Source organism: Oncorhynchus mykiss, chromosome 28 (assembly GCF_013265735.2).
Source record: "Oncorhynchus mykiss isolate Arlee chromosome 28, USDA_OmykA_1.1, whole genome shotgun sequence".
NCBI lineage: Eukaryota > Metazoa > Chordata > Actinopteri > Salmoniformes > Salmonidae > Oncorhynchus > Oncorhynchus mykiss.
The window spans coordinates 13,566,077-13,578,884 of record NC_048592.1 but is presented as its reverse complement, the minus strand read 5'-3'; the positions used below and the strand labels follow the sequence as shown (position 1 = coordinate 13,578,884).

At 40.4% G+C, this 12,808-nt stretch overlaps 1 protein-coding gene across 3 annotated transcripts in view; it reads left to right on the top strand.

Moving 5' to 3' along the window:
* LOC110508590 (arf-GAP with GTPase, ANK repeat and PH domain-containing protein 3) overlaps positions 1-12,808 on the top strand; it is a 222,118-nt gene that overhangs the window by 188,523 nt on the left and 20,787 nt on the right. For all 3 annotated transcript variants that reach the window (XM_021589215.2, XM_021589214.2, XM_036966890.1), the window contains exons 14-16: positions 8,928-9,082; positions 11,054-11,144; positions 11,318-11,540. In XM_021589215.2, the coding sequence (XP_021444890.1) occupies positions 8,928-9,082; positions 11,054-11,144; positions 11,318-11,540 (469 nt within the window). The remainder of the gene's footprint in view (positions 1-8,927; positions 9,083-11,053; positions 11,145-11,317; positions 11,541-12,808) is intronic.

Here is a 12,808-nt window from a genome sequence, read left to right as displayed (position 1 = left end):
AGGAAAAGCAGCCAACAAGTGCTCAGCATATGTGGGCATTCCAGGTGAAGCTGGTTGAGAGAATGCCAAGAGTGTGCAAAGCTGTCATCAAGGCAAAGGGTGGCTACTTCAAAAAATCAAAAATATATTTTGATTTGTTTATTTAAAAAAATATAGTTACTACATGATTCCATATGTGTTATTTCATAGTTTTGATCTGTTCACTATTATTCTACAATGTAGAAAATAGTAAAAATAAAGAAAAACCCTTGAATGAGTAGGTGTGTCCAAACTTTTGACTGGTACTGTATGTTAACGTGGGCTATTTTGAGCACTTTCTGGGATGCTTACATGTTTTCATTGCTTCTCCGACTCTCACTTCAAGTTCTCCCACTTAAAAAGAGATGAGAGGCCTGTAATTTTTCATCATAGGTACACTTCAACTATGACAGACAAAATGAGAAGAGAAAAAATCCAGAAAATCACATTGTAGGATTTTTTATGAATTTATTTGCAAATTATTGGGGGAAAATAAGTATTTGGTCACCTACAAACAAGCAAGATTTCTGGCTCTCACAGACCTGTAACTTCTTCTTTGAGGCTCCTCTGTCCTCCACTCGTTACCTGTATTAATGGCACCTGTTTGAACTTGTTATCAGTATAAAAGACACCTGTCCACAACCTCAAACAGTCACACTCCAAACTCCACTATGGCCAAGACCAAAGAGCTGTCAAAGGACACCAGAAACAAAATTGTAGACATGCACCAGGCTGGGAAGACTGAATCTGCAATAGTTAAGCAGCTTGGTTTGAAGAAATCAACTGTGGGAGCAATTATTAGGAAATGGAAGACAAACAAGACCACTGATAATCTCCCTCGATCTGGGGCTCCACGCAAGATCTCACCCTGCGGGGTCAAAATGATCACAACGGTGAGCAAAAATCCCAGAACCACACGGGGGGGACCTAGTGAATGACCTGCAGAGAGCTGGGACCAAAGTAACAAAACCTACCATCAGTAACACACTACGCTGCCAGGGACTCTAATCCTGCAGTGCCAGACGTGTCCCCCTGCTTAATCCAGTACATGTCCAGGCCCATCTGAAGTTTGCTAGAGAGCATTTGGATGATCCAGAAGAAGATTGGGAGAATGTCATATGGTCAGATGAAACCAAAATATAACTTTTTGGTAAAAAAAAGGACAAAGAATGCTGAGTTGCATCCAAAGAACACCATACCTACTGTGCGGCATGGAGGTGGAAACAACATGCTTTGGGGCTGTTTTTCTGCAAAGGGAACAGGACGACTGATCCGTGTAAAGGAAAGAATGAATGGGGCCATGTATCGTGAGATTTTGAGTGAAAACCTCCTTCCATCAGCAAGGGCATTGAAGATGAAACGTGGCTGGGTATTTCAGCATGACAATGATCCCAAACACACCGCCCGGGCAACGAAGGAGTGGCTTCGTAAGAAGCATTTCAAGGTCCTGGAGTGGCCTAGCCAGTCACCAGATCTCAACCCCATGGAAAATCTTTGGAGGGAGTTGAAAGTCTGTGTTGCCCAGCAACAGCCCCAAAACATCACTGCTCTAGAGGAGATCTGCATGGAGGAATGGGCCAAAATACAAGCCACAGTGTGTGAAAACCTTGTGAAGACTTACAGAAAACGTTTGACCTCTGTCATTGCCAACAAAGGGTATATAACAAAGTATTGAGATAAACTTTTGTTATTGACCAAATACTTATTTTCCACCATAATTTGCAAATAAATTCATTTAAAATTCTACAATGTGATTTTCTGGATTTTTTTTCTCATTTTGTCTGTCATAGTTGAAGTGTACCTATGATGAAAATTACAGGCCTCTCTCATCTTTTTAAGTGGGAGAACTTGCACAATTGGTGGCTGACTAAATACGTTTTTGCCCCACTGTATATATATACATATATATATATACACACACTCTGGTAACAGCCCAGTTAAAAACTTTACCGCAATCATGACTAGGTCGGTTCAAAGGAAAAAAAGCCATATGCCTGTAATGTTTAGAGAAGATTTTATGTCAAGTGTTATTGAAGTGTTGTGGTTGCAGGTTTACCTGGCACATCTGAATACTTTTCTTTTGGGGTGTTGCTGTAGGCCACCAAGTGATAACAGTCAGTATCTAAATAATATGTGTGAAATGCTTGATGTATGAAATGTGTGAAATTTAGTTTACTTTCTTGGAGACCTGAATATTGACTGGTTTTCATCAAGCTGTGCGCTCAAGAGGAAGCTTCTTACTGTAACCAGTGCCTGTAATCTGGTTCAGGTTATTAACCAACCTACCAGGGTGTTTACAAAAACTACAGGACAAGATCAATCACATGTATTTGTCAGATTTTTACTAATACTCTAGAACTTTGTTCTAAAGCTGTATCCGTACCCATTGGATGCAGTGATAACAATATAGTGGATATATCCAGGAAAGCCAAAGTTCCAAAAGCTGGGCCTAAAATAGTGTGTAAAAGATCAAACTAAATATTTTGTTGTGAGTCGTGGTTGTTAAAAAATATTTGTTAGTCTGATGTGATTAATAAGGAGCATCAAGATGCTACACTTGATGAATTTCTTGATTAACCTGTACCTGTTAATAAACTGACTGTTAGAACTGTTAAGGCTCCAGTAATTGATGAGGAATTAAACAACTGTAGGATTGAAAGAGATGTGGCAAAGGGAGTGGCTAATAAGTCTGGCTGCACATCAGACTGGCTGACTTACTGAAAATTGAGAAATAATGTGACTAAACTCAACAAAAAGAAGAAGAATCTGTATTATGATGCCAAGATCAAAAAAACGTTTATAATAAATTATGGGCAAAATGACAAATTCAACTCTGTCTTTCATAGACTCAGATGGCTAATTCATCACAAAACCATTTGATGTTGCCAATTATTATTAATGAAAGAAAAGCATTGTAAGTTAGAATTTTGTAAAGTTAGTGTGGGAGAGGTGGAAATGTTTTTGTTATCGATCAATAATGACAAACCACCTGGCATTGACAACTTCGATGGAAAGCTACTGAGGATGGTAGCTGACTCTATAGCCAGTCATTTATGTCATGTCTTTAATCTGAGCCTAGAGGAAAATCTTTGTCCTCTGACCTGTGGGGAAGCCTAAGTCATTCCGCTACCCAAGAGTGGTAAAGCAGCCTTTACTGGTTCTATCAGAAGACCAGCTCAGCTCTTAGCCACCAGCTCTTAGCAAACTGTTGTAAAAAAAATTGTGTTTGCCCAAAAACAATGCTATTTCTCTGTAAACAAATTAACAACAGACTATCAGCATGCTTATAGATAAGGGCACGTAATATGTACTGCACTGACACAAATGACTGATGATTGGTTTAAATAAATTGATAAGAAGAAGATTGTGGGATCTGTAGTGTTAGATTTCAGGGCAGCCTTTGATATTATTGACCATAACCTGTCGTTGAGAAAACGTATCTGTTATGTCTTTTCAACCTCAGAGCTACCTATCTAATAGGACTCAGAGGGTTTTCTTTAATGGAAGATTCTCTAATGTCAAACATGTAAAGTGTGGTGTACCGGAGGGCAGCTGTCTAGGCCCTCTACTCTTTTCTAATTTTACCAATGACCTGCCACCGGCATTAAACAAAGCATGCGTGTCCATGTACGCATCAACATCAGCAGCCACAGCTAATTAATTCGCTGAAACCCTTAAGAAAGAGTTGCAGTCTCTTTTGGGATGGGTGAACAATAATAATCTGGTCCTGAACATCTCTAAAACTAAGAGCATTGTATTTGGTACAAATCATTACATACAGTAAGTCGGAAGTTTACATACACCTTAGCCATATACATCCTAGTAAAAGTGGTAGTTACTGTCTTGTCCCATCGCTGCAACTCCCATATGGACTCGGGAGAGGTGACGGTCGAGAGCCATGCGTCCTCCAAAACACAACCCCGCCAAGCCGCACTGCATCTTGACACAATGTGCGCTTAACCCAGAAGCCAGCCGCACCAATGTGTCGGAGGAAACACCGTACATCTGGGGCCGTGTCGGCGTGCATGCACCCGGCATGCCACAGGAGTCGCTGGAGTGCAATGGGACAAGGACGACCTGGCCATCCAAACCATCCCCTAACCCGGGCAACGATGGGACAATTGTGCGTCGCCTCATGGGTCTCCCGGCCGTGGCCGGCTGCGACACAGCCCGGTATCGAACCAGGATCTGTAGTAACGCAGCTAGCACTGCTAGCAGCGGTCTAATGCATTGCAGTGCATTAGACCGCTGCGCAACTCGGGAGGCCCCTCTTGGCTAAGAGTTGAGGAAATACTGACTGCGTCACTTCTTGCTTTTACGAGAAACATTAATGTGTTGGAAATTGTTTGCGTAGTCAACTTACACACAACACTGACACACACACTTACCCAACCAGGCATGCCACCAGGCTTCTTTTCACAATCTCCAGAACAAATTCAAGGAGAAGTAGAGTATTATCCAGAGCCATGAGTGCATGGAACTCCCTTCCATCTTACATAGATAGTGCAAGGCACCACGCCTCTCCCCCATGTGGTCTACTTGTTCTGTGTATGTGTAACTGATAGATGCACACACACACTACATGTTAATGTTTTTAAATGCATTCAAATTGTAAAGTCTTTGGTCTGTAATGTATTTTTTGTTATGTGTCGGATCCCAGTAAGACTAGCTGTCGCCATTGGCGTCGGCTAGTGGGGATCCTAATAAATCGAATCAAATAAATGCAATCATGCTCTTCTTCCACCGGGCATTCCACTGATTTTAAAACGCTGTCAACTTCTTCCGTGACAACAACACTGTTGATTGATGTTTCTTCCCCATCACTGTCATCAGATGACTCTAATGTCTGGTTCAATAAAAATGATTTTACCTAAATCAGGGATTTCCTCATCGTCTGATTCATTTTCAGATTCAGAGAGTGAGCATGGCGCGATCGTCCTCCAGAATGTAGTCCATCACATCTTCTCAATGATCTTTGTTAAATTCAGGGCAGCAATGTTGAAAGCAATAGCAACACTTTTGCAGTTCTGCATTATATCTCAGCCAATCATGGCTAGTGGGAAGGGTCCTCACTTTTTCTTTGGCAAAACCAACTAGGCTCCTAATTTAACAATTGTATTTGTATTTACAGATGGCATGCACATTTGTTATTAAGGCACATGAAAGTTCATATGTTCCAGAAGGCATTTCTGGCAACAAAAAAAAGCATTTTGATTAAAAAAATAGATTCAAATGCCTCTCCTGTGAAGTAGTGATGTGACATATGCCTAGCTTCTTGAAACGGGTCACAATTCATTAACCCCTCTCTAATTTGAACTGCAAACTGCCCCCATGGTTTAACAACACCCAACACCCCTGCCAATTTGCCAGTTACCCACTGATATGTATAAAATGGTATACCTGCAAATAAGTGGTAAATAAGAGTCGGTTTGAAAGGGTAACATACCACATCTTCTGTCTGAAAAGGGTATGATGATCGACTAGCGAGTCCATGTCGCCAACCTCCAAATGTCCGGTGTCTACAGATAATAGCTCAGTACTGACTCCCTCCCAACTCCAGCACACACAAGCCCTTTTTACATACACACCGATTTTACCAGAGCTTGGAATTCTGATCTCTTTATACGACTGTGAACTCTGTTTATTACATACAATCTGGGTGTGCAAAGAGAGGGCTGATGGGAGATGTGTTGGAGGAGCCCAATCTCCTACTTGTCTGTACCCTCCTCCCCAGTCTCCTGCTGGAGGCAGGGAAACATGCGTTATGCAAATGAGCCCGCTATATTTGCATAGCCATAATTAGGTAATTACAAATCGTTTGGCTATGAGATAAAGCATGTGCAGAGGACTAGACGATTTACATCAGTCATTTTCTAGTGTATTATCATTGTGTTAATGAATTACTTGTAAACGGGGGAGGCATTATGACATGTATTATAGCATATGTTGTTGCAAAGCCCTTGCCCAGGCAGATGACAGGTGACATTTTCATAAAGCCTGCTTCATCGTGAACAACGTATTCAAATCAAATTGTATTAGTCACATACACATGTTTAGCAGATGTTATTGCGGGTGTAGCAAAATGCTTGTGTTTCTAGCTCCGACAGTGCGGTAATATCTAACAATTTCACAACATATACCTAAGGAACACAAATCTAAGTAAAGGAATACTTTTGCCTCATTTGAATGTTGTTTCTTAATTGATTTCATTTGGTCTTATTTCACAGTATTTACTCATCAGTGCATTCAGAACGTATTTAGATCCCTTCACTTTTTCCACATTTTGTTACTTTACAGCCTTATTTTCAAATGGATTGCATTGTTTTTTTCACCTCATCAATCTACAGATAATACCCCATAATTACAAACCAAAACCGGTTGTTGTTTTATTTTTGCAAATGTATTTATATACAGTATATCACAAAAGTGAGTACACCCCTCACATTTTTGTAAATATTTGAGTATATCTTTTCATGTGACAACACTGAAGAAATGACACTTTGCTACAATGTAAAGTAGTGAGTGTACAGCTTGTATAACAGTGTAAATTTGCTGTCCCCTCAAAATAACTCAACACACAGCCATTAATGTCTAATCCGCTGGCAACAAAAGTGAGTACACCCCTAAGTGAAAATGTCAAAATTGGGCCCAAAGTGTCAATATTTTGTGTGCCACCATCATTTTCCAGCACTGCCTTAAAGGCGCAGTCAACTTAGTGTATGTTAACTTCTAACCCACTGGAATTGTGATACAGTGAATTATAAGTGAAATAATCTGTCTGTAAACAATTGTTGGAAAAATAACTTGTGTCATGCAGAAAGTAGATGACCTAACCGACTTGCCAAAACTATAGTTGAAAAACAAGTTTTAATGACTCCAACCTAAGTGTATGTAAACTTCCGACTTCAACTGTACATTTTACGGACACATTCTATCTTACAATAGTTATCTTCTTTTCTTTTTTTTTGTACTGGCCTTCCTCTACTTCTGATGTCCATCCAGATTTCTATTTGCCATATATTTGTAACTGTGCTATTTCACAAAAGTTCTGAACCTATATACATTTTACAGACCCCGTATGTTTTACATTAGTTATCTTGTTTTTATTAGTCCCACCCTTCAGCTCTATTCAACCCCTCCCTTCTATCTTTTAATTTGTACTTGCCATATATTTTTCAACTGTGCTGTGATGCTTCACAAAAGTTCTGGGCATTCTCATAGTTTCTAGAGATTGTAAATTAAAGATAAATATTTTTGCTAAAATAAGTATTATATTATTGATCGGCTCTGACTTTTCAAATCACCCAGTATTGCTACCTGCAGCGTTAGCTCTAGGTAAATGTTACAATTCGTCAGCCATTCCTGGACCTGTGACCAAAAACAAGCTATATATGGACAGTACAAAAATAAATGATCTAATGATTCTGCCTCCCTGCAGCAAAATTTTCAGAGCTGGGAAGGTTGTATCCCCCTTATATTTATAACATTATATTGGTTGCAAGGATTTTGTATAATAATTTAAATTGAAAAATTCTACGTTTTGAGTCTGGCGTCATTTTCCATGTGCCATGGAATCGGTACATCGAAAATCTCTTCCCAACTATTTTTCAATTTATGTGGCACAGCTGTCAATGTTTTGATCCTTAAATGAGACTGGTATATATTTTTATTTATCCCAATTGTCCTTAACTTCTTATAGGCTGGCCAACATCCGGTGAAATTGCAGAGCACGCAATTCAAACTACAGAATTATAAATATTTAACTTTCATAAAATCACAAGTGTAATACATCAGAATAAAGCTTAACGTCTTGTTAATCCAGCCACTGAAACGGATTTCAAAAAGGCTTTACAGCGAAAGCACACCACGCGATTATCTGAGGACAGCGCCCCGCATACAAAACCATGAAAAACATATTTCAACCAGGCAGGTGGTACACGAAAGTCATAAATAGCGATATAATAAATGCCTTACCTTAGATGATCTTCTTCTGTTGGCACTCAAAAAGGTCCCAGTTAAATCAGAAATGGTCCTTTTGTTCGATAATGTCCTTCTTTATATCCATAAATACTCTGTTTTGCTGGCGCGCTTCAGTCAATAATCCACCCAGTTTCCCTCCATCAAAATGCATACAAAATGAATCCCAAACGTTACTAATAAACCTTTCCAAACAAGTCAAATAACGTTTAGAATCAAACCTTAGGTACCCTAATATGTAAATAAACGATACAATTTAAGACGGAGAATCGTTATTGTCTTTACTGGAGGAAAATACCAAAGAACGCGCTCTCATTCACACGCTTGGAAACACTACAGCCAAAATGGGAGCCACCTAGAAAAACTACATTTTCTGGCTAATTTTTCCAAAAACCAGCCTGAAACTCTTTCTAAAGACTGTTGACATCTAGTGGAAGCCTAGGAACTGCAATCTGGGAGGACTTCGCCTTCGCCTCTGGAGCTCTGTCAGAGTGACCATCGGGTTCTTGGTCACCTCCTTGACCAAGGCCCTTCTCTCTCGATTGCTCAGTTTGAGTCAGGAAGAGTCTTGGTGGTTCCAAACATATTCTTCAGACAATTCCTTCGACCTCATGCCTTGGTTTTTGCTCTGACATGCGCTGTCAACTGTGGGACCTTATATAGACAGGTGTGTGCATTTCCAAATCATGTCCAATCAATTGAATTTACCACAGGTGGACTCCAATCAAGTTGTAGAAACATCTCAAGGATGATCAATGGAACCTGGATGCACCTAAGCTAAATTTCAAGTTTCATAGCAATGTTGGGGTATTGTGTGTAGATTGATGAGTACATTTTTTATTTAATCCATTTTTAATAAGTTTGTAACGTAACAATGTGGGAAAAAGTGAAGGGGTCTGAACACTTTCCTAATGTGGGTTTATGTTTTCCAGAGTCGGAGGAGTCGTTTGAGTTCATTATCGTGTCTCTGACGGGCCAGATGTGGCATTTCGAGGCGTCTACGTTTGAGGAGAGGGAGCTGTGGGTCACAGCTATCGAGAGCCAGATCTTTGCCAGCCTGCAGTCTTGTGAGAGCATGAAGAATAAGGTGGGCATGAGAGACAGTGAGGAAACTGTGGGTCTGTCGAGTCATGATTAGTTCAGGGTCAGGAATTTTTCCTAACCACGTGACTTGTCTATGAAAATCTCTGGTTGCTAATCAGGATTTGATTGGATTTGATTTGGATCTATTTTAGTCCCCATTTGGACTAATCTTCCAAGAGTCCTTAAACATTAAAATACAATTTATAATACGAACACATTTTCACATATAACACACTATTACAAACATACATAATATACTAACATAATGACCCAATAAATACTTAATCTAAAAAAATATTGATTCTTCATCTACTATAGTCCCACAACATTTCTATGTATTATATTTAAATTGTTTTAAAATAATGTTTACATTTATATATTGAAAGGTTTCTAGATTGCTCAGTTAATTTATTCAATTTCTTTATTGCTCTAAATCGAAATGTTATTTTGCCTATTTCTCTTTTCTGTCTGGACAACGCATAGATGGTGGACAATCTATTCCTAGTATTTACGGAATGTCTGTCTCTTACCAACTGAATACTGTTGCGAATAGAACTTGGCCGTTTTAAATGATGTATATTATGAAATCAAATAAGCATGTTTTTTTCAATTATTCTGTTGATTGATGACCAACCAAGAACACTGCGCATGACTGCAAAAGAAGAACCATATCTCCACCTTAAAACAATCCTTGCTGCTCTGTTCTGTGCATTCTGCAGCCTCCAAACTTCACTTAATGATGCATTTCCCCAGACCACAGAACAGTAGTTCACCTGACTCTCAATTAATGCTTGTGTTATTTGCTGAATAATTTTTCCTGTTAAATATTTAGCTATCCTTTTGATTATGCATGCTGTTTTAATATTTTATTTTGTTACATAGATTGGTTATTTGAAACGACCATGATAAGCAGTTGTCTAGCTGCACTCCCAATAGTTTGGTTTCTGCCACTTCTTCAATTTGTACTCCCATAATTAATTGTATCCCATGCTGTTTTGGCCTTTTCCTAGTTGAACAGACCAACATAACTTTGGTTTTCTTGATGTTTAAAACAAGTTTGTTTTGGCAAACCCACTCCCTGATATTCTCCAAATCTCCTTGTATTGCTTGCTGTACCTGTTTAACCGATTGTCTTGCTGCATAAATTGTAGTATCATCTGCAAATATAGTACCTTGAGTTTCAGCTAAAGCATAGGGAAGATCGTTGGTATATATTAAATAAAGAAATGTCCCAAGGCAGCTGCCCTGCGGTATTCCACAGTTTAATACGAGGGGAAGAAAATTAACCATTGATATAGGTGGACTGTTTCTTGTCAGTTAGATATGACTGTACCCAATTCAATGCTACCTCCTTAAAACCATAATGCATTAATTGTATCAAAATTATTTAATGATCCACTAAATCAAATGCTGCACTGAAATCTAAAAATAGTACACCCACACCCACAAAAGGATGTGTGAATGCAAAATTCTCCCTCTCCCTCTCCCCCCTCTCCCCACACCCTTCTCTCTTGCCCTTCTCTCTATCCCCTTCCCTCTCTCTCTCCCCCTCCCAATCTTCCTTTCTCTGAGCTGACATGTGTTGGGCTGTGTGTCAGACAGGTGCAGTGCAGCGTGGGGGAGCTCTTATTAGAGCTGACAGACATCAGAGATGGGAACACGGCCTGTGTCAGAACACAGGGGAGGAAACGCAACGCAACACCGACTCAATTTCATATAATGCCCACTTTCTCTTCTCTTTCTCTCTCGCTCTCTCTCCTCCTCCTCTCTTTCTTCTCTTCCCCTCTCTTTACCCTTGTTCTCTCTCAATGATCACTCGGCCTTCAAAGCCTCTAGTCTTCTCTCCCCTTCTGTTTTGTGCTGTGTAGCCAGTTGAAATCCTGTCTCCTCCATTCTCTCACTGCAAAACAATGATGCCTCACACATGGAGTCCCTCTTGCTTACCTGTTTACAACTTCTCTCTGCTCCCCCAAAGTCCCGGTTAGGCAGCCAAAGTGATGCAGCGTCCATTCAGTCCATAAGGAACGTGAGAGGGAACAGCATCTGTGTGGACTGTGATGCAGCCAGTGAGTACAGTACTTTCTCAACATTCAAGCTATATGTCAATGATTCCTAATACTTTACGTGCCAGGTATTGTATATAACATGATGTATCCAGATTGCTATGGGCCAGATATCACCCTTGCTTATTAGTAACTAACATAGGGCTAATTTTGTTCCGCTCCTCCTCCTCTCCCAGACCCGGACTGGGCCAGTCTTAACCTGGGGGCTCTGATCTGTATCGAGTGTTCAGGGATCCACAGGAACCTGGGGACCCACCTGTCAAGGGTCCGCTCCCTGGACCTGGATGACTGGCCCGTGGGACTCAGCATGGTGATGATGGCTATAGGCAACGCTATGGCCAACAGTGTCTGGGAGGGGGCCCTGGAGGGGTACACCAAGGTGGGCGCTGACAGCACCAGGTCAGTAACCCACATCTCTCTGTTAGTGTGTGTTTGTTTGCCATCTGCCGTTTTCCAGCTTTGTTGGAGGGATTTTGAAACAAACTGTTTGGAAATCCCCACATATTGAGCTGGTTTCCCCTAGAGCAGACCCTGGTTCCCACCCCTCCTTCTCCTCTCTGCTGGGGCACCCAGGTCTGGTCCCCTCTTCCCGCTCCCCAGTGAGGGTTGTTTGTCTCTGGGTGACAGTTAAGGCCCAGCGCGTCTCTCTGACTAATGACCCTGTGTGTGGATGAGCAGGTAATTAAGGAGCCCATTATGGTGTTTAAGCCCGCCCCAGGGGCCAGGCCCCTGGCCCCAGAAGGGCCCTGTCACATATCTATCACACAGAGGCCCCCCCATCACACTCTCTGTCCCACTGTAGAAGACAGGTCTGTAGTGCCTGTACTGTTGGTGACCTAAATTAAGAGAATATGTAAAGATATACTACTTAAGTGATCAACGGCTTGGTTTTTGATTTGCTGGTCTCATTGTTAAAAATGTTTGTACTGCAGTTACTAAAATGGTATAGTCATTTGAAATGAACATTTGTCAGTAAGACAAGTGTGGATAGATAGACTGAAAGTCAATATAGTTGCATTGTAAAAGTCAGTAAAGTAATATTGTTACCCTGCACATTGTACATTTGGTATTTGCACTGATCCTGTATATAGCTTCCTATCTTATTTATTGTGTTTTCTTTCTTTATATTTCTTTCTTTATATATATATATATATATACAGTGCCTTGCGAAAGTATTCGGCCCCCTTGAACTTTGCGACCTTTTGTCACATTTCAGGCTTCAAACATAAAGATATAAAACTGTATTTTTTTGTGAAGAATCAACAACAAGTGGGACACAATCATGAAGTGGAACGACATTTATTGGATATTTCAAACTTTTTTAACAAATCAAAAACTGAAAAATTGGGCGTGCAAAATTATTCAGCCCCCTTAAGTTAATACTTTGTAGCGCCACCTTTTTCTGCGATTACAGCTGTAAGTCACTTGGGGTATGTCTCTATCAGTTTTGCACATCTGACATTTTTTCCCATTCCTCCTTGCAAAACAGCTCGAGCTCAGTGAGGTTGGATGGAGAGCATTTGTGAACAGCAGTTTTCAGTTCTTTCCACAGATTCTCGATTGGATTCAGGTCTGGACTTTGACTTGGCCATTCTAACACCTGGATATGTTTATTTTTGAACCATTCCATTGTAGATTTTGCTTTATGTTTTGGATCATTGTCTTGT